Source organism: Amphichorda felina (genome assembly GCF_050947745.1).
Source record: "Amphichorda felina strain 45539 chromosome Unknown scaffold_6, whole genome shotgun sequence".
Lineage (NCBI taxonomy): Eukaryota > Fungi > Ascomycota > Sordariomycetes > Hypocreales > Bionectriaceae > Amphichorda > Amphichorda felina.
The window spans coordinates 2467085-2485075 of NW_028145044.1; the positions used below are offsets into that span (position 1 = coordinate 2467085).

At 56.1% G+C, this 17991-nt stretch overlaps 8 protein-coding genes across 8 annotated transcripts; 5 read left to right on the top strand and 3 right to left on the bottom strand.

Moving 5' to 3' along the window:
• Positions 1 to 2601: 2601 nt before the first annotated feature.
• ACO1O0_006628 (uncharacterized protein) lies at positions 2602 to 3358 on the top strand (the record flags this gene model as incomplete). Its single annotated transcript, XM_083196011.1, has 2 exons — positions 2602 to 2884; positions 2961 to 3358. The coding sequence occupies 2 exons, from the start codon at positions 2602 to 2604 to the stop codon at positions 3356 to 3358; spliced, it is 681 nt and encodes a 226-aa protein (XP_083049027.1).
• Positions 3359 to 4988: 1630 nt separating this feature from the next.
• Positions 4989 to 5432, top strand: DUSP3 (dual specificity protein phosphatase family protein; the record flags this gene model as incomplete). Its single annotated transcript, XM_083196012.1, has 1 exon — positions 4989 to 5432. One exon carries the CDS (start codon positions 4989 to 4991, stop codon positions 5430 to 5432), a length of 444 nt encoding a protein of 147 aa, XP_083049028.1.
• A 715-nt stretch (positions 5433 to 6147) lies between these two features.
• ACO1O0_006630 (uncharacterized protein) lies at positions 6148 to 6972 on the top strand (the record flags this gene model as incomplete). The annotated part of the gene is made up of 1 exon (XM_083196013.1): positions 6148 to 6972. One exon carries the CDS (start codon positions 6148 to 6150, stop codon positions 6970 to 6972), a length of 825 nt encoding a protein of 274 aa, XP_083049029.1.
• Positions 6973 to 7419: 447 nt separating this feature from the next.
• On the bottom strand, positions 7420 to 9201 carry ACO1O0_006631 (Ima1 N-terminal domain-containing protein; the record flags this gene model as incomplete). The annotated part of the gene is made up of 3 exons (XM_083196014.1): positions 7420 to 8151; positions 8202 to 9017; positions 9076 to 9201. The coding sequence occupies 3 exons, from the start codon at positions 9199 to 9201 to the stop codon at positions 7420 to 7422; spliced, it is 1674 nt and encodes a 557-aa protein (XP_083049030.1).
• Positions 9202 to 9629: 428 nt separating this feature from the next.
• Positions 9630 to 10496, top strand: ACO1O0_006632 (DUF2407 C-terminal domain-containing protein; the record flags this gene model as incomplete). Its single annotated transcript, XM_083196015.1, has 1 exon — positions 9630 to 10496. The coding sequence occupies one exon, from the start codon at positions 9630 to 9632 to the stop codon at positions 10494 to 10496; it is 867 nt and encodes a 288-aa protein (XP_083049031.1).
• A 435-nt stretch (positions 10497 to 10931) lies between these two features.
• Positions 10932 to 14284, bottom strand: MTR4 (ATP-dependent RNA helicase MTR4; the record flags this gene model as incomplete). The annotated part of the gene is made up of 2 exons (XM_083196016.1): positions 10932 to 11112; positions 11178 to 14284. The coding sequence occupies 2 exons, from the start codon at positions 14282 to 14284 to the stop codon at positions 10932 to 10934; spliced, it is 3288 nt and encodes a 1095-aa protein (XP_083049032.1).
• Positions 14285 to 14916: 632 nt separating this feature from the next.
• On the top strand, positions 14917 to 15207 carry ACO1O0_006634 (cytochrome c oxidase subunit VIII; the record flags this gene model as incomplete). The annotated part of the gene is made up of 2 exons (XM_083196017.1): positions 14917 to 15121; positions 15182 to 15207. The coding sequence occupies 2 exons, from the start codon at positions 14917 to 14919 to the stop codon at positions 15205 to 15207; spliced, it is 231 nt and encodes a 76-aa protein (XP_083049033.1).
• A 262-nt stretch (positions 15208 to 15469) lies between these two features.
• ACO1O0_006635 (uncharacterized protein) lies at positions 15470 to 17320 on the bottom strand (the record flags this gene model as incomplete). The annotated part of the gene is made up of 1 exon (XM_083196018.1): positions 15470 to 17320. The coding sequence occupies one exon, from the start codon at positions 17318 to 17320 to the stop codon at positions 15470 to 15472; it is 1851 nt and encodes a 616-aa protein (XP_083049034.1).
• Between the last annotated feature and the right edge of the window lie 671 nt (positions 17321 to 17991).

A 17991-nucleotide genomic window follows, 5' to 3' on the forward strand; every position in this document is an offset into this window, starting at 1 on the left:
AAAGAAAATCTCAGGGGTATCGTCACCACCTTTGCCGACCTGGCTGGTGACTCTCTCAGATATGCCATGATCTCGTACATCGAAAGCAGTCCTCGGGCCAGTGGTACGAGGAGAACGACGTTGCAGTAGCGGATAAGATCAAATTCCCCAGTGCAAGCTCAGCTACTCTGCGACAGGCACTGACATCCAGCCCAAAGTCCAAGGGGGGTCACCAGCAGGCGAGGGCTGGAAAGGGCCTGAATTGGAAAATGATGTAACAGGCAGCAAAAATTTGAACGCTCATCGTAGCAGCCCAAGAATTTCCCCTGTGCTGGAATATGAGGGTCAATAAATGTGCTTAGAAGTATCTTGAAAGTGTAATACCTGATCTCTCTGCCGCGCGGCGTAGCTTCTACTAGGAACATGATCCTCGGCCGTCGATTTTAATACGGACGCGTCATCAAAGGCAGCTTCTTTGTGGCATTGTGAAAAGACTCACATGGCTTCCGAGAGACGCCAGGCTCATAATCTACCTAGAGAGAAGATCAGCCCTGTTGGAAACCCACCGTGACGCGTTCTTGCACGTCTTGGCGAGTGGCGCTTCAGCTGACCGCCTATCCATTGCAATGTCTTCATCTCGACGTCGACTCACATCGAGAGAATGGATACTACCCTGCGTAAGGGCCCGTGGTAATTTCCTCTCTTCAAAGTATGCACTCGGTTGATAAAATTCACGGTTGGCCGCCCGCGGTTTCCGGGGAGAGGCGAGGTAGTTGAAGAAGAGGAATTTTGGTTTGGGACCAGGGATTAGAAGCAACCGCTGGAAGTTGGAATTCTCTAGCCTTAGTTCGTACCACGTACCAAGGTGCCCATCGCGTATTGCCAGCTTCAAATTGAGGAAAAGACATAAGAGGACCACCTTCCGACCCATTAGAAGGATGGCTGGGCAAGAGCTCAGCTCATCCATCAACCGATTCTCTTCACATGAAACCGGCCCTCATCCGCGCCTCACGGTGGACCCATGGTGCATACCTGTTTCGCGGGCATGAGATTCGATCCTGCATGCTGCAAGGTTCTCATGCCACGACATCGAGGGGTGGCCGATGACCTGCCTGGTTATCCCGTTTGCCAGGCTGGGCAGTGGCGACTCGAGAACCCGCGACCACCTAGACGAGCTATTCCCGGAAGAAATTCCTGCAGCTGTTCTCGCCGCTTGGGGGCAGGCCGCTGGAACAAAGCTCCTGCTTTATTATTAGCTGTTGAGCTTTAGTGGAGCAAATGTGCAGAGGGATTGGACTCACTGGAGGGGCCTTGGGGAGTTTGAAGGAAACTGGAAAGGTTCCGTAAAGTGGGGAGGGAGCATAGCGGGACTTGAGAGCCAAGGACGGGACGGCCGATGAACGAGATTGAGCTTTGAAGAGGGTCTCTTAGACGATGATGAATTTTACAGTGTCTTACAGTTTGCCTTGGTCATGCTGGCCCAGGTGTCTTGGCTTTCCAGGTCCCTCTATTCGTACTTCGTGGTTTGACGGCTTTCCTTGCTACTGCTATTGCATCTTTTGGATCTCTCTGGACTAATTATAAGTTACTGTGCGGGGAGACGAACGTCATGCGGCCGAAGGGCTACTGAGATCTGATTAAGGTTGACGTTGCTGTGTTACATCCAGCACATGGGCCATGTGCTGATGGTGTCAACGATTGCTGGTGCAGCCTCTATCCATCCCATTGACTACCGGAATGATCCCCCGGGCCTGCGAGCGCCTATGCTGGGGAACAACCAGGTGCTAGTAGGTTACGGTGCTCCATACCATAGGTACTCGTAGGTAATGCATAAGGCGTTGTTGGTTTGATGACCCGCCACCCAAACACCCGCTCTTGGCCGAGCGAAAAAATCATTACGAGACCAGGTACGGTGGAGGCAGTCAGTGAGGTAATTACAGGATTGGGGAGAGGGAAAAAAAACTTCCAAAAGGTCGAACAAGTGCCGGCATCTGGTCTGCTGGGGATTTTTATTCTGGACCACTGTCGATGAACGTGGAGCCTACGAAGCACCAATTGCAAGTGTGGCGTGCCCGGACCCGATGACAGCTGCATTCGTATACACTGATAAACCCAGGAAGGGGGCCGCTCAGCGCGTGCTCCCCGGTGGCCGCGGGCTCAAGGTATTAGTGCCCTGTAGGGCCAAGCCGCCAGGGCCACGAGCTACCTATAGGTACCTTGCTGGTGCTACACCTGGCTGGGTGTTGGGATGTATTCGTACTTTGGAGTGGCGTCGCCGTGCATGGGCAGGAGCGGCACCGGTACTCACGCAGGTAGCGGGCACTGGACTTTGGCAGGCTGCCTCCCACCATGTCATTGCTAATGGATCGGTTGTTCAACTGCACCTGCAGTTGTCTTGAAGGTGGTAAGAACACTGGTATATAACACGGACAGTCTCTCGCGGCCTCCCGCACCCTGCCTACCCTCCCTCCATCCGCATCCGTCTCTTACCTCCTCCCTCTGACTTACACGCGCCCTGTCCCTCTACAACACCTTTCACCCACCACCAACAGCAACCTCATTACCACCTCGTCGCATCTGCTCTAAATACACCACCACCCTGACCAAGCTTTGCGCCGCACCATGAAGCCCCGTCCCGCAACGCTAGAGGACCTGCCCGCCGTGGTCAAGGTCATCCTCGCTGGTATCAATAAGGAGCGTTTGTGGACCAACTTTGTGCCCTCCAAGAGCGGCCAGGATGAGGCCTACCTCAAAGAGATCGAGGCGCTGCTCAAGGAGCATCTCGACCCCTCCAACAAGGACTGGGTCATTGAGGTGATTGACCTCGGAGGCAAGAAGGGACCCCCTCAGATTGTCTCGGTTGCCGTCTGGGATATGTCGGCTGCCGAGGACGACGGCAGGAAAAGTGAGTTTCTGCTCTCGGAGACTGGAGACTGGCATGGGCCTGCGAGCTGACTGACTGATCTTTTCTCCCGACGCAGAGCGAGAGGTCAAGACGAATATCAACGACTCCCGCCTGAACGCCTTCACTGAGATGGTGGACAAGGCGCGCAGCCTGTTCTTCAACCGCTACCCGCAGCACATCTACCTGGAACTGCTGGCGACGCACCCAGATTACCAGAACCGTGGCTACGCCAAAGATCTGGTGCACTCGTACATTGTCAAGGCGAAGCACAAGGGCGCGGTGCTGACGACCATAGGAGGGCCGTTTGGGTACATCTTCTTCTCGGGCCTTGGCTTCCATGATCTGGGCCCGGTCACGCTGCCGCCTAGCGCCGCCAGCGACGCGCAACTTATCAAGGCCATGTCGCTCGTGGTCAACAAGGAGGAGCGGAGGCAGTCGATTGTGGACTCGGTCCTCCATTACATTTCTAGCTAGGGGATCATTTGAATCTCTATCTGTTTTCTGTCATGCGCGCAGTCATTACGAGCACTTGTTTTTACGGCCTTAGTTCTTGAACGGGCCATGATCAGCTGCTGCTCATTTTTATTTCCTATGTTGGCGAGGGGGGCTTGGGCTTGACATTGGAGTAAGGAGACCGTGTTTCACATTGATACTCAACGATCACACTTATCACGGATACATGATAGTAAATAATTACGCTTCGCTAGCCTCGGCTTCGGGCGACGCGACACGAATGATGGCTCGAGCAGAGACGGTCCCATGCACACTGTTGAAAGTGCTATGCACGATGGTCGCTGTGTGACGTAGGGAGGGGGGTTGAGGGGGAGGGGGGAGGGGGAGGGGCGAATCCTTGTGCCTCGCTCATCTCTTACTCTCTCGTACATAGGTAGATGTAGGCCCTGTATTACGTATCTGTACTCCTTCTCCCATGATTCAATTTGCCAAGCGGCCAAGCGGCCAAGCTGCTGATCCCGACCTTGAAGGGATTGATGCTCGGCGCCAAGCGCCAGTGCGGCGTGTCGGTGCCGAATACCCAGCTGGTGAGAGCTGTGGTAGTATTAGTAGAAATGAGATGCGATGCTTGACGATGTCCAAGTGTTCAAGTGGCGATAAGCCCGACTTCCGACGACTGGACCCCTGTCGATTTATGGGTGGGATTAATTGGGTTTAGAATTATAATCAAGGTTATTTCCCCAGATGCAACGAGGGGCAGACCCATGCATGCACCTACTCGTACGGAGTACATTTACGTTCGTATCCGTCCTTTGTACGAGTACGTGCTCAAGGTACCTGAAGCATGGTTCGCTCAGGTGATGGTATAAGTCGGTGGAGGCCTCCCCCAGCGCCTATTAAATACGAATCTCCCAAAACTCTCACGGCCACTCACTGGGATTTGTGTCCTGAGCATTCTGGAGATTTTGTGAGGTGCTGCTAGTCTGAGAGCAAACCGCCGGGGAGTTGGAAGGTACCTGTCCAACTGTCCTATCCCGATCTCTGTTGGAAAGACTGACTCCAAATTGGATTTCATCGAGGATGGCTGCCTTACGAGGTTTGGATTTCCTGCTTTCATTAGCCAACATGCCATTGTATTTGTTTCTTGCGTTGTGCCTGCGCAACAGTGATGGCGAGATGCAGCTGGGAAGGTTGAGTCGTGACTTCCATGTGTCCAACGCTCGAGGCTTGGTGTTGTCAAACGTCGTGTGCAGAGCGAAATCTACAGGTCGTTCTTACTCATGTGAACACGACGTTCTTGCCTGACAGGAGAGCTTGTTCCTTCCATTCCGCCTATGGACCTCATTCTCCCGGTCACCTAACACCCTGCCAGCACACCCATCATCTACCCACAACGTACTACATGGTATACAACAACACAACTATCCTACTACTCTACCGCCACTCGGACACTCTTTGTGATCTATCTATACCTTCTTTACCATCCTATGTTTTTGCATTATTAAATCGTCCACCAATATTGTCCGACATATTTGAACCAGAGCGCAACTGCCAAGATGCACATATCACCCCCGTTCTCCAAGCAGTCTTCCTCGGCTCCCTACAAACCTTGATTGATGAATCGCTCGTCAGAAAACACGAAATCACGGCCATGGTGTGCGTCGGCGATGACAGAGGTGCCGTGGAAATGAAGTGGCCAGACTGCACCCAGATCCCCATGTCGAAGCGTCTGTGCATACCATGTTACGACGACCCCTCTCAAGACCTCCTCCCATACTTCCACTCCGTCATCGACTTTATTGACCGCCAAGTCACCGCTGGAGGGAAAGTCCTCGTCCACGGTAGGCGATGTTTGTGCCAGGCACCGGCGTTCATGGTGGCGTATCTCGTATGGAGAAAAGACTGCTCCGTCCAGGAGGCCGTGGAAACCCTCAAGAGTCTGCGCGCCAACATCAGAATCAGGGGGGAGCTCCTGAACCAGATATGGCTCTGGCGCTGCATGTCGTTCTGGATCTGGAAAGACACCAGAGTGCCCAAGGCCCAGTACGAGGCGTTTCTCCTGAGGCGCTGGAAGCTGAAGCAGCGGGCCGCCTAGGATGCGTTCAAGACGGAGCGGTTGGAAAGGGAGCAGAAGACTGCCAGCCCCAAGGCAGAGCCGACCAACAGCCCCAAGGCAGAGCCGACCAACAGCCCCAAGACAGAACCGACCAGCAGCTGCCTGGAGGAGATGTCGTGCAAGTGGATCCAGGGGGACTGGAAAGCAGAGGATGCAAGTGGGAAGCCTAGGCCTAGGACCGTTGACGATATGACCCGGTTGCTATTCCAAGAGGGAGTGTTGAGGGAAGATCCCCCCCGCCAAAGTCAGCAGCCCATGGAGGGAGTTGAATGGGGTTTGCCGCGGCGGATCAAGGAGGAGAACACGCCCGATCGATGGTGGAGGCTACATCGTCAACATCGTTGATCTTGGACATGGGGTTTGGGACGTGTGTTCTGGTGCAGCGATGCTAATGCCTTTGTGTGTTGTTTCCTATGGGACCTACTCACTGCTATTCAATCGTTTAAGTGGTTATCACCGGTAGCAGGTGTAGCGATGAAGCAATGGATGTGCTATTCCAGGGTTATTTCAATAGCCAAACATGATTAACATGGTTCATGTAATAATGTCGAGGGTTTTGGATGACGTGGGATGTACCCTGTCAGACGTAGGGCGCACGATGGGCATATAACGGCGATCCCGACATGGAGGAACCCCATCTTTCTCTTGAACTAAAACCACTTCTAGCACCGTCATCAACTTTCACAAGTCGACCATGAGTCCCAAAAAAAAGATCGCCGAAGCCTACCGCAGCTGGTTGGATGCCGTGAATCGCCAGGACACTGAAGGCATACACAAGCTCCTCTCGGACAGCATCGTCTATAATGGCGACACCACATTCTCCAAGGCCGACTACATTGGCCACATGACTGAGACTCTCCCTGAGTTCTCTATTGACCACCGCATCGACCTCGACATGCTCACTGTGAACAACGACGCCAGCGCCCTCGCTGCGCGCCTCATCCACCAAGCCACCCTCTCCGACCAGCGTGTCGAGTGGCCTGAGCACATCTTCATCTGGTTCAATGCCGACGGCAAAATCTCCCGCATCCAGACCCTCATTGACCTCGATGCCCTCCACTCTGACACCCCATCCGTCCCCCTCCCGCGTACATCGCACACCAACCCATCCACCCTCCCACCCGGATCCGACCTGCCGGCCATGTACCGCGCCTACATCCACGCCATCAACACGCACACCATGACCGAGCACTTCCCCCTGTACTGCCACCCGTCCGTGACGCACAACGCGCGCGCCCTGTCGCTGGGCGAGTACGGCGGGTTCATCGAGGACAGCTTCGGCGAGATACGCGGGCTGAGCTTCACGGTCAGGGAGATTGTGGCAGATGACGACGCGCAGTACGTGGCGGCGCGGCTCGAGTTCACGGGGACGCCTGTGAGCGAGTTTAGGGGCATCAGGCCGAATGGTAGGGCGGTGCGGTTCTGGGAGCATGTGTTGTATGGGCTGGATGGGGGGAGGATCTCGTGGGTGTGGTCGTTGTTGGACTTGGAGGCGTTTAGGAGGTGTCTTGAGGGATGAGCGGGGGATTTTTGGGTTTGTAGGCACGGGGAGAGACGGGGAGGTCAATGCCGGTGTGGACGGACGTCCGGGGGAGAGTACCGGTTTTAAGCCCCGACAAAGCGGGGCATCGGCTCCGACGATGGGAGGCGAACGGGGAAGCCGGGAATGGTTAGTATTGGCCGATTGATGCCCGTTTCCATGGAGTGATTTGTATGTAAACCTTCTCAGACATGGTCATCGGAACATAAGCTCTTAATCTCGTGTAACAGATGCTTTGTAGACAAGAGTAGCCATCTCATTTTTCTGCCCAGAGCTGCTAGAGCTGCCAGACCCCCGCTCATTCTACCGAATCCACCAGCGCTGCTTCATGTGATCATCAATCGTTAAATCCAAACACCGTGCTATGCCATCTCTGCGCCCAAAAGCAGTCCCCTTCCGTATATAGATACTCCTACCTCCTACCTCCTACCTCCTACCTCCTACCCCTAATTGCTTAAGCCATCCCTGCTTGCCGGGTGGGGTCGGCTTCTTATCATCGAGGCTCAACGACGTCTGCCCGAAACTCTGAATTAGCGACTCGTCCTCGGGGCCCTCCTTCCTGGTCGTAAAGAACGTCTGACTCTTAAACTCCACCCCTGATCTCGCCGTGGGTCCGCCGTTCTGTTTCTGTTTCTGGTTCTGGTTCTGCCTCGTCTGCTGAGCACCGATTCCCTTGAAGGGTCCGCTGTTCTCCTTCTCCGTCGAGCTCCACAGTGCGGGCTGGTTCGGTGGGTTGCGCAGCTTTCGCGCCGGGTTTATCGGCGCGGGGGGTGTCTTGTAGAAGAACGGACCAGCGTCCTCGCGAGTCGGCGCCTGACCAAAGGGCCTGTCCTTGGAAGACGGCGAATCTTTCAGAGCGCGGGGAAGGGACGAGGGCGCGGTGGGTGTCCACTCCATTTCATCGATAGTGTTATGCCGTGGCGTCGCCTGCGCCTTCGGGATGAATTGATACTCGTAGACCGAATCGACGCTCGTTATGGCCCGGGCTGGACTCTCGCCGGGCTGTGGTAGGACATCATCCAGGGTCTCGGCCAGGGTCTTGATCTCGTCTCTTTTCTTGTGCACGGGCTTATTCTGCTTGGGCGATATAGTTCCGTTGTGCGGGGCAAAGAGGGGTGTGGTGTCCGTCTTGATGCACCCTGATGAGATCGCATGTACCTGGGATATGTTAGACTAGCTAGCAAATATTCTTGATGCGTGGTGCTCACAAAAACCGTCATCACAACCATGGCAAGGTGCGCACTCAATTGCGCGCTCCTAGGCTGAGCACTCAAGTCTAGCCCACGGAGGAAGTAGCGGGAGACGCATATCAGGACTTGGAAGAGGTACCACTGCCTGAATCCCGAGAGCTGCTTGGTAAACCCCCGGCTGACTTGGACAAACTTTGGGTTCCACCACACCGAGGCGAAGCTGGTCGTGATGCTGGCCCGTATCAGACGGTCGTCCTCCGCCAGGAACGTCACTGCCCACCTCAACCACTCCACCGCCGAGCTCCATATGCTTGCGTCGTCGGGATCTGACATGCCGCTATCGCTCTGGCCCAGCAACCCTGCCACAAGCTTCAAATGCCAGATCATCTGCAGGGCCAGCCCTGCCCACCACACCGCCCGGACTACCACGTGCAACCAGTCCAGCGGCGTCCTCCTCCTGTACACTCTGCGCACGTGCCGCCGGCTCATCTCCATCATCTTGCGCAGGTGGTCCGTCTTGGCCGTGTACTCGGCGCGCTGGATGGCGTCGGCGGCCGCGGCCTCGCACGTGGCGCAGACCTGCGGGTAGCGCTTCTCTAGCCCGCGGCGGAAGCGGTAGTAGTCGCGGTCTAGCTTGACGTCGTCGTCGCCGTCGCCCGGCAGGTACTGTGCCAGCGAGGCGACGAACAGGCGCTGGTTCTTGAGGCATGTGGCGCAGAAGATGGACGGGTGGGCGGCATCGGGGCCGGGTTGTGGCTGTGAGGAGAAGGAGGCGGCGATCGGGGTCGCAGCTACGTGCTCGGTCGCGACGGGAGGGTCCGTAATCTCTCCTTTCTGTAGATATGTCAGAAGGTCTGGGATCCTCTATCAATAGCACAACTCCCCTTCGTACCTCGTCCAAGTGGTTTGCCGCATCGCAGTACTTGCAGGTGAACTGTCGCGTGACGCCATCAAAGCGGGTATCCGACCGCTTCCCGCAGTAGAAGCAGGTCAGGTACCTCGACCGCAGGCGCGCCATGCCTCTTTGGCTTGCTCAATCAATGGCTAAAGGCACAAGAGACGGAATTCTATGAGATGGTAATTGATGCGGGGATTGGTGGGCGGAGGGGAAGGCAGTGGGATAAATATTATGTAGGACGAGGCTCGAGACGATTCTGCCAGGCGGTCGGGAAGAAATTCACTGGACCAGGTGTGTCACGGGCGCCACATCCCACTGTGCCTGGTAGGGACAACGGGTTGCTGCAGTGGGTCCACGCCATGCGACAGGGGCAGAGCTCCTGGACAGTGGACAAGGCGTCACCAACGTCACCCAATCTGCAACACTACTGTATCACCAACATCGCGATACTACCTACCACTGGACCGCGCTCCCAACCCAGATTTTGCAACGCGCACGCTCCCCTCAGCCTTCGGCGCTTTTATTCAACAGACAAAGATGCCGTCGTCATGACCCCCTCCCCCCTCCATCTCACCATCCGCTTCTCCACATCTCTCCCAGACCTCGACCTGGACGTCCCCTCGCCTCAGTCCACCACCGTCCTCTCCCTCAAGCACCTCCTCCGCAACCGTATCGACTCGCGCTGCCGCCTGCGCCTAATCCACCAGGGCCGCCTTCTTCCCGACACCGCAGCCCTCAGCTCCGTCCTCAAAGCCCCCCCGCCACCACCGCCGCCCTCCGACCATGACCAGCGTCTGCGCGATCCTACGGGCAAGGGCAAGGCCGTTGCCGGTGACCCACCCCTGAGGATCTACGTCAACTGCTCCATCGCCGACGAGCTTTCCCCCGAGGAGCTTGCCGCAGAGACCGCCGCCGCCGAGAAGCCCCCAGATGGAGACAACAGAACAGGCGCGGGAACCAACGACCACCACACCATCGGCGGCGCCCCTCCACCCTCGACACGCCCACGCCCCCGCGGCTTCGACCGCCTCCTCACCTCAGGCTTCACCTCATCCGAGATCTCCACGCTGCGCACGCAGTTTGCCTCCATCCACGCGGACCGCTACCCGCCGGACGCGCCGCCCTCACCGGACACAATGCGACGGCTCGAGGACTCGTGGATCGACACCAACGCCGGGCAGCAGCTCCCCGGGCCGGGCGGCGCCGATGCCGACGACCCGTCTGGGCTGGCGCACGGCCTGGACGTGCTGGTCAGTGCCATGATGATAGGCTTCTTCTTCCCGCTGGGGAGCCTTATGTGGGCGCTGCGCCAGGACAACATCTGGGGGGACCGGTGGCAGATCTTTGTGGCGGCGGGCGTGGTGCTGAGCCTGACGACCGGCCTTGTCATCAATATGTCGGGCGGCCTGGATTGAGCGGGCTTTAATCATCTTGTACATTATTATTATGCGTGATGATGTGATTTTTGTTCTGGGAATGGGCGGGGTTCTACACATATGCATGCGGGCGACGATGGCGTTACGGTTCACACAGCAATGAGAGGGACAGGCAGAGATTATGGCACGCAACAGCATATTACAGGGTTTGATAGACTCAATTTCACAAAGCCCTTGTGAAAGGGACAATGGTAGAGATTCTTTGGCAACCAAAACTTCGGTATACGCAACCCCCTCCCACCGAACTCCTATGCTCCGAAACACCCCAGCCTGCGTTGATAATGCCAAGGACGGGCTATGGAAAAAGAAAATTAAGAATGTCAAGGGTGCCATGCGAGAAATAACAAGGTCCTTTTGGGACCCGCGAAGGTGGACTCTGTACAAGATATACCGTTGTGTGGACGGCCAAGTCGCCTACAGGTACAAGCTCTGGGCCGCCACAATATCTCTCCTGATCTTCTGCAAGCTCTCGTCAAACTTCTTTGTTAGGTCGTCGTTGCCCATAACCTTGGCGCCCTGGGCCATCTGCCGCAGCAGCTCTTCCAGACGACGGAAGAGACGGATCAGCGAGCCCTCGTACGTGTTTGTCATTTTGCTGCCATCCCATGTTAGTAGTTGTCTTTAATGTAGAAAGGGGACCTTTGGGGGTTGTGGACTTACCAGATCTCTACAAATGGCTTTCCCTGAGCCCACGCCTGAACCGTCTCCATAAGCTGCCACTTCAGGCTCGCCACGTACTGCTCCTCGTTGACGTCCAGCTTGCACTCCTGGCTGACCTTAGCAATGATTCGGGCCTTAGCCTGAATCTCACGGTACGGCTTCTGTAGGTCTTCTTTGAGGGCCTGGGTCTCCACCTTCTCATCGAAGATGAAGCAACTGAGGACTGAGGCGCACGTCTCAGGAGACAGCTCGTTGAAGAAGCGGTCAAAGAGCAATTCAGAGAGCAGCAGCTCGTGGCCCTCGGTTGACGAGATCTCGCATGCCACGCGGGCCTTGAGCTGCACTACCTCTGCGTCGTTGATGAATCCCAGGCGTCGGAGTACGCGCTTCCGCGACTTGAGCTCGTCCATCTGCGCGATGCTGTGCGCCTTGGCAATCTCCTTCTTCTTCTCCTTGACCTTGTCGGCCAAGGCCACCTTTTGGCTGTACTGGTCCCAAAGAGACGGCAGGAGAGGAGACAGGTGCAGCGGGTTCGCCAGAAGCCTCGATTCGAGGACCTCAATCCTGCGAAGAAGCTTCTTGAACGAGTCGTCCGTGATGTCCATGTTCTCAAGGGGATCCAGGATGGGCAGGCCATCGGGGAAGCGACGGCAGACCTCCTGCAGCGACTTGCGCGCCTGTTCGCGGTCTTGGTCCGTCTTCAGGCCATTCTTTGGCATGAATACACGGATCTGGCTGATGGCCTTGATGCAAGTAAACAGGCACGGCACGACCACATAGATCGTGTCGTCCGGGTTAGTGGCAGGCATCAGACCAGGTGGCATCTCTGCCGCCGGCTGGCCTGGGGCAAACTCGGCGCTGTCGGAAGAAATGGGGAGTAGGACGTCGAGAATATAGCTCTCCTGCGGAATGTGCTCCGGCTCTCCCATCTTTGGCGCCCTACGGTTGTTGTGGTTAACCACTACACCCCAGCCAAAGTCGACGCCACCAGCTACACCACCCTGCGATTCGCTCGGGTTGAAAATCTGGACCAATCGCCCCGGCTGCAGGAACTCCAGGCAGTGGCTCGGGTGCTGGATGACGAACTGCATGTCCTTGGTGTACGTGTTGAGCTGGTTCCGGATCTGGTAGTAATCCTTCACTGTCGTCTCATCGGGTATTGTCATCGCATCTCGCTCCTGCTGGAGAGACATCAACTCCTTCTCTAGAGCTGGGACACTGGCAGCATTCTGGAACTGGTGGAAACACCTCTCGAGCATGAATTCGGGGGAGATGGCCTCGATTCTCAGCAGATTGAGAATCATGTTATAGCCCAGGTAGAAAGCTGAGTTAAGCTTGTCCTGGTGGCCAGTCACAATCTCCTTGGCAACCTCGGGCTCCAGCTTGTCGTCGATCATCATGATGACAAGACCTCGAGCATCAAGACCACGACGACCGGCTCGTCCGGCCATCTGGATGTACTCTGAGCAGGTGATGGGTCGGCGCTTGACACCGTCCCATTTTGTGACCTGCGTAAATACGACCGTCTTGGCCGGCATGTTCAGGCCGATAGAGAAGGTCTCTGTCGCGAACAGGACCTTGATGAGAGACTCCTGGAAGAGAATCTCGATCGTCTCCTTGAGGATTGGCAATAGTCCGGAATGATGGACACCAATACCCCTCTCCAATAAGGGCAGCAGATTCGAGATCTGAGGAAGATCCCTGTCCTGCTCCGACAGGCTGTCGATGGCGCTGCTGAACACCTTGCGGACCATGGCCTTCTCCGAGTCCTCGTTGAAGCACAGCCCAGATATCGCAATGGCCATGTTCTCGCACTCTCGCTTGCTGAAGTTGAAAACAATGACCGGGTTTAACCTCTTCCTGATGGTCATCCGGATGAGCTTGGTCATGTCGTTACCTTCGTCAGGGCCACCCTTGTTGATCTTCTTGTTCTTGCCCTTGCCCTTCATCTTGGCATTGGCATCAGCAGAGTCGGCACCCTTTCTATCTTCAACCTCCTTCATGACCTGGGTGAAGTTGGCTTCGTTGAAGTTGCCCTTCTCGTCAACCACGATCCGCGCACCCTTTCCGCCGGCCGGGAAGAAGTAGTTTTGCAGCGGCGTAGGTCGGAAGTCTGTGTAGACAACGTGGCACGCCTGGTGATGGATCTTGGCAATCCACTCGGCGAACTGGAAGGCGTTCGGGATCGTAGCAGACAGGAAGACATAACGGACCTTATCGGGAAGCATAATGATGGTTTCCTCCCACACGACACCTCGGATCTTGTCACGCATGTAGTGAATCTCGTCAAAGACGACCCATGCAACTTCTCGCATGATCTCTGAGCCACGATAAAGCATAGAGCGCAGAATCTCCGTAGTCATGACCAAGCAGCTGGCCGTCGGGTTGATGGTGACATCGCCCGTCATGAGGCCGACGTCGCCAAAGATGGCCTCGAAGTCGCGGTACTTTTGGTTACTAAGCGCCTTAATGGGGCTGGTATAGATAACTCGCTGGTTGCGCTTCAAGCACTGCGCCACGGCGTACTCGGCGACAACAGTCTTTCCGGCACTGGTGTGCGCCGACACTAGCACACTCTCGTCCCGCTCAATAGAGGCCACAGACAAGCTCTGGAAGGGATCCAGCTTGAAGGGCCACGTCCGCGCTGGCTCTTCGGGGGACTTGTGCTCTGACAGGGGAATGTATTCGTAGTCCAGGTCCGGGGGGAGGGCGACCTGGTGCTGGATGTTGTGCGATAGGACGAGCGAGGAGTCCTGGGGGACAAACGTGGCAGCGCCAGCCACCTCACGCGACTCGGCCGTCTGGAAGGTATCCGTCATGACAGGCGCAGCACCGCTCTCTTTCTTGCGACGCTTCTTGTCCTGCTGGCTCGGCGTATCCGATTCATTGTCCGAGGACTCGTCTTCGGCAGACGTCTCGTTCCTGTCTTCCATATCCACATCGGTGCTCTCTTTGGTGGTGCTCGTGGCCTTCTTGCCATTCATAGCCTCATCCACCTTTCTCTTCTTGCTCTTGTCTTTGGTCCGGCTCTGCTTGGGCGCACTCTCGGTATCGCTGGCGCTCTGGGGTTCGGCCTTCCCCTCGAAGACATCAAACAGCTCATCCATCTTGGCAGGATTCTGCCTGACCTCGACCGGGGTCGGCGACTACAGCCCTCGCGGCGAGGCGGGCACGAGGATTCGGGATGATTTTTCCCAGTGCAAGAGCACGATGCTCAAAGAGAGATTCGAAGAGAAGAAATAGTAAAAAGTTTCCACCAGATTGAATTCCTAAATTCAGAGCAGATCGCCGTAAGGAACGAAGTGTCCCCAGGTTATCTTCTTCCTGGCGGGTATAGAAGATTGATGCTCGAGGGGAGGATGGGTGGCTTTCGATCGATCACAGCGGCCCAGCAGGCGCGAAGAAAGTGGCCGGCCAGAAGTGGGCTGGTGTGCGGCAGAAAAAAAATCCAGACCAATTGTCCAGGGCGGTGACAGCGGCATCGAGATCCACCAGGAGCTACCGACGTCACCCGAAGGGGACGTTCATGTATGTCACATGATCATGCACGTGATTGCATTACGCCAAGGCGCTGCTTTCGACCTCATCCCGAGAAATCGGCTGAGGTTATCACCATTACCGCAACCACCCATCAGCTCCCATTCCTCCTCGAAACCCCGTCACACGGTCCCAATCAAGGTCAGTCGAGCTCTTCCAAGCTCCAGCTCTGTGCCCCAGAGCTAATTGGACTCGTCGACAGATGTTCTCCCGCGCCGCTACCCGCACCACGACCTCGCTGGTCACCCGCCGAGGCTTCCACGCCACCCGCGCCCGCCTGTCGTCGCCCTACCACTACCCCGAGGGCCCCTACACCAACATCCCCTTCAACCCCCGCAGCAAGTACTTTGCTTTCGGCTACTGGGGCTTCATGGCCACCGGCTTCTTCGCTCCCTTCGGCATTGCCGGTGCGTTCTTTACTATCCTCGGCACGTTACGAATGAGGTTTTCGCTAACTCCATCTACAGTCTACCAGAGCTACAAGACCCAGTAAGCTCGCTATGGTGGCACTAGATAAATAGTATTTGGGATCGACGATGTGGAATGGCGAATTGGTGGTGGACTGCTGTGTACAATACGTAAATAGACGTCACCCCGGACACCCCGAAATTTCATTTGTTCATCAACAAACTTGAACATATATATATGTTTGCCTGTTGTGAATAGTAGAATATGCTTCCATGCTAGTGAATTGATTCCCAACCCGTCTATCCAATATCTGGGTATTGTTTCTACTGATGCTAGTTAATGTACAATTATGCAATGCTTTTGTTACATGAGCCCGGCGACGGCACGGCTTTTCCCGTCTGGTAACTCCTATGCAATGAACCACTGAGCTCTGAGCCGTTCGCCTTGAGGTCCTTATCCTGGACAATGTTCTCCAGCAGAGAATTCATAAAGGGGACCCGATCCTCGGCAATATCCCATCGCAACGCCATTTCGTCATACGTGTGGATGACAGCGTCCGTAGATGAGCACTTCCTGACTGCTCGGAGAGCCCATATCACCAGCCAGCGGTCAATCTTGAACCCCCGGGCGTGGTCATCCCGAGCATCATACAGGGCGGAAAGAACGCCCTCGAGCCGCGTCTGGCTCCACTGCGAGCCCGGGAAGCCGCCATGGACGTAAAAGCCCTTGAGGAGCGCCAGAAAGATGGTCGGATGGATCGGGATCTTGAGGAACTTCATCTCGTCCAGGTACTGCGCCACTTTGCCGAGGTCGCCCAACTTGATGGCGTAATGCTCGACAAGCAGGCGGTACGTCCGGAGGTCGGGGGCGAGCTGGACATTCGTCTGCAGCGATTTCTTGAGCTCCGGGTGGTCCTTACCGATCTTGGAGAACATCATCAGGACCTTGGTGACGACCTTGCCCATCATGTAGTCCCGCTCGGGCATTTCCATGGCTGGCGTGTTACCGTTCTTCATCCGCTGGTACGTCTCCTCCGCCGCGGCCTCCTCGCCGCACCGCAGGAACCCGGAGATGACACAGTTCAGAGCAACCGTATCAATCATCTCGCCCGACTCCACCATCTCCTTGTACGCGGCCCGGATGCCCCCGGAGTCGAGCTTGAGCCCGAAAAAATAGATGAGGCTAACGTGGTGGAAGCGGTTGAACTCGATGCCACGGTTCTCCATCTCGTTGTAAATCATCTCGGCGAGCGTGAAGTTCCCGGCCTTGGCGGCCACGTCAAAGAGCACGTTGAAGGTGACATCGTTTCCCTGGATCTTAGCCTCACGCTCCATCTCCCTCCACAGGCGCAAGGCGGAGTCCATCTCCTGCGCACCGGCACGGGCGGCGTATTTTGTCGCAAAGGCCAAGGCGTAGTTCCACTGCGCGCGCCGCAGGGTGAGACCGGCGTTCTTGACATCGGCGACGAGCGCAAAGTACCGGAGCATGGATGCCATGTCGCGCTTGCGCGGCGCGCCCATGACCCTGAGTAACCTGCTGCGCCATTGCCCCGTCAGATTTAGCATCCGCGGCTGGGGTAATTGGCAGTAGAGCTTGTGTATCGATTCGAGAGTCGCGCGGTGGGGGTGCCGGATCTTAAGGCTGACGAGGCTGCACAGCTTTGTGATGAGCCGTTTCAGTGTGTCGTCACCAGAATACACCTCGTCCCTCGGGGGGTACTCGACATCGTGTTTAATCTCGGAGACCTGAATTTTGGGTCCGTCCGCCGGAGCGTACCCTCTTCGGAAAGGGTCCCGGTAGTAGTCAAAATGCTCCTCCACGGTGGTATTGTCCTCCGGTGGGACGTATGAAAGTAGCACCCGCTTATCTCGCACCTGGAATTGCGGGAATGGCTGGCTTGGGGGTTTTGTGGCGGCCGCGGCAGCCGTGCTGTATGTGTGTGAGGCATGTCGGTGGTGTCGAGACGACGTTATCGTCGGCCTGGAATCGGCGGCGGGGAGGAAAGTCGAAGAGATCCAGAGCGATGTGCGGGAGCAAAAGGACGAACTTCCCAGTGGCTGCTTCCGGGGCTCTCTAGATGTTTCTCTGGTGGTGCAGAATGGCCTCCGACTTGTCGTGGCCCTCCTGAAGGTTGCTGGAGGGCCGTTAGACAGCACTGCGCCGTAGACGGAGCCGTCCACTCGACCGGAGATTTTCATGAGCTCTTTCTCATGGTTCTGCCCCGGCCGCAGCGCCCTGACAGTCCGGAACAGCGGAAGCGTTGGTTCAAAAGGTCGTGGTCCGGGAATTGGGCGTTGGCGGTGGAGGACATTGCCTGTGGGACTTGATTGCGATGGATTTTCGTCGGCCAAAAAATGTCCCTGGGACCCTGTCGCGTCGCACAGCACCCCGTAGATTGGTCTGACCACTGGACCTTTGTGGCTGGTGAATGGGTACCTGAGAGGCTGAGCAGCGCTGCTTTTAGCACGAGCCTTGACCAACAACCCACACTGACTCAACTGAGGCTTTGGGATGTGGCTGAAAATGGGTCCGGAAGAGCGTAGCTTTTTAATTATTAGTAGTATTCATATCCGTATCCGTACTCTCATAAGCATAATTAAGTAGGTGGTAGTACTGGTCGTGTACGTTTTCCGTAACTCGCCCCGACCATGAGTCTACTTCCCCATGTACTATAAACAACTTCCTAAGTAGGACATCTAAACCTTTGGGCGTTATGACTGTATTATCCTGCGTGGCTTGCGAAAGACAGCACAATTGAAAGATAGCCTGCTCCCTTAACCCTCATATATTCGACGCTAGCTGTTGAAATCATGACTACAATATTAGGTATACTGTATGGCATCGGGGGAGGTGTTAGTAGTACAACATA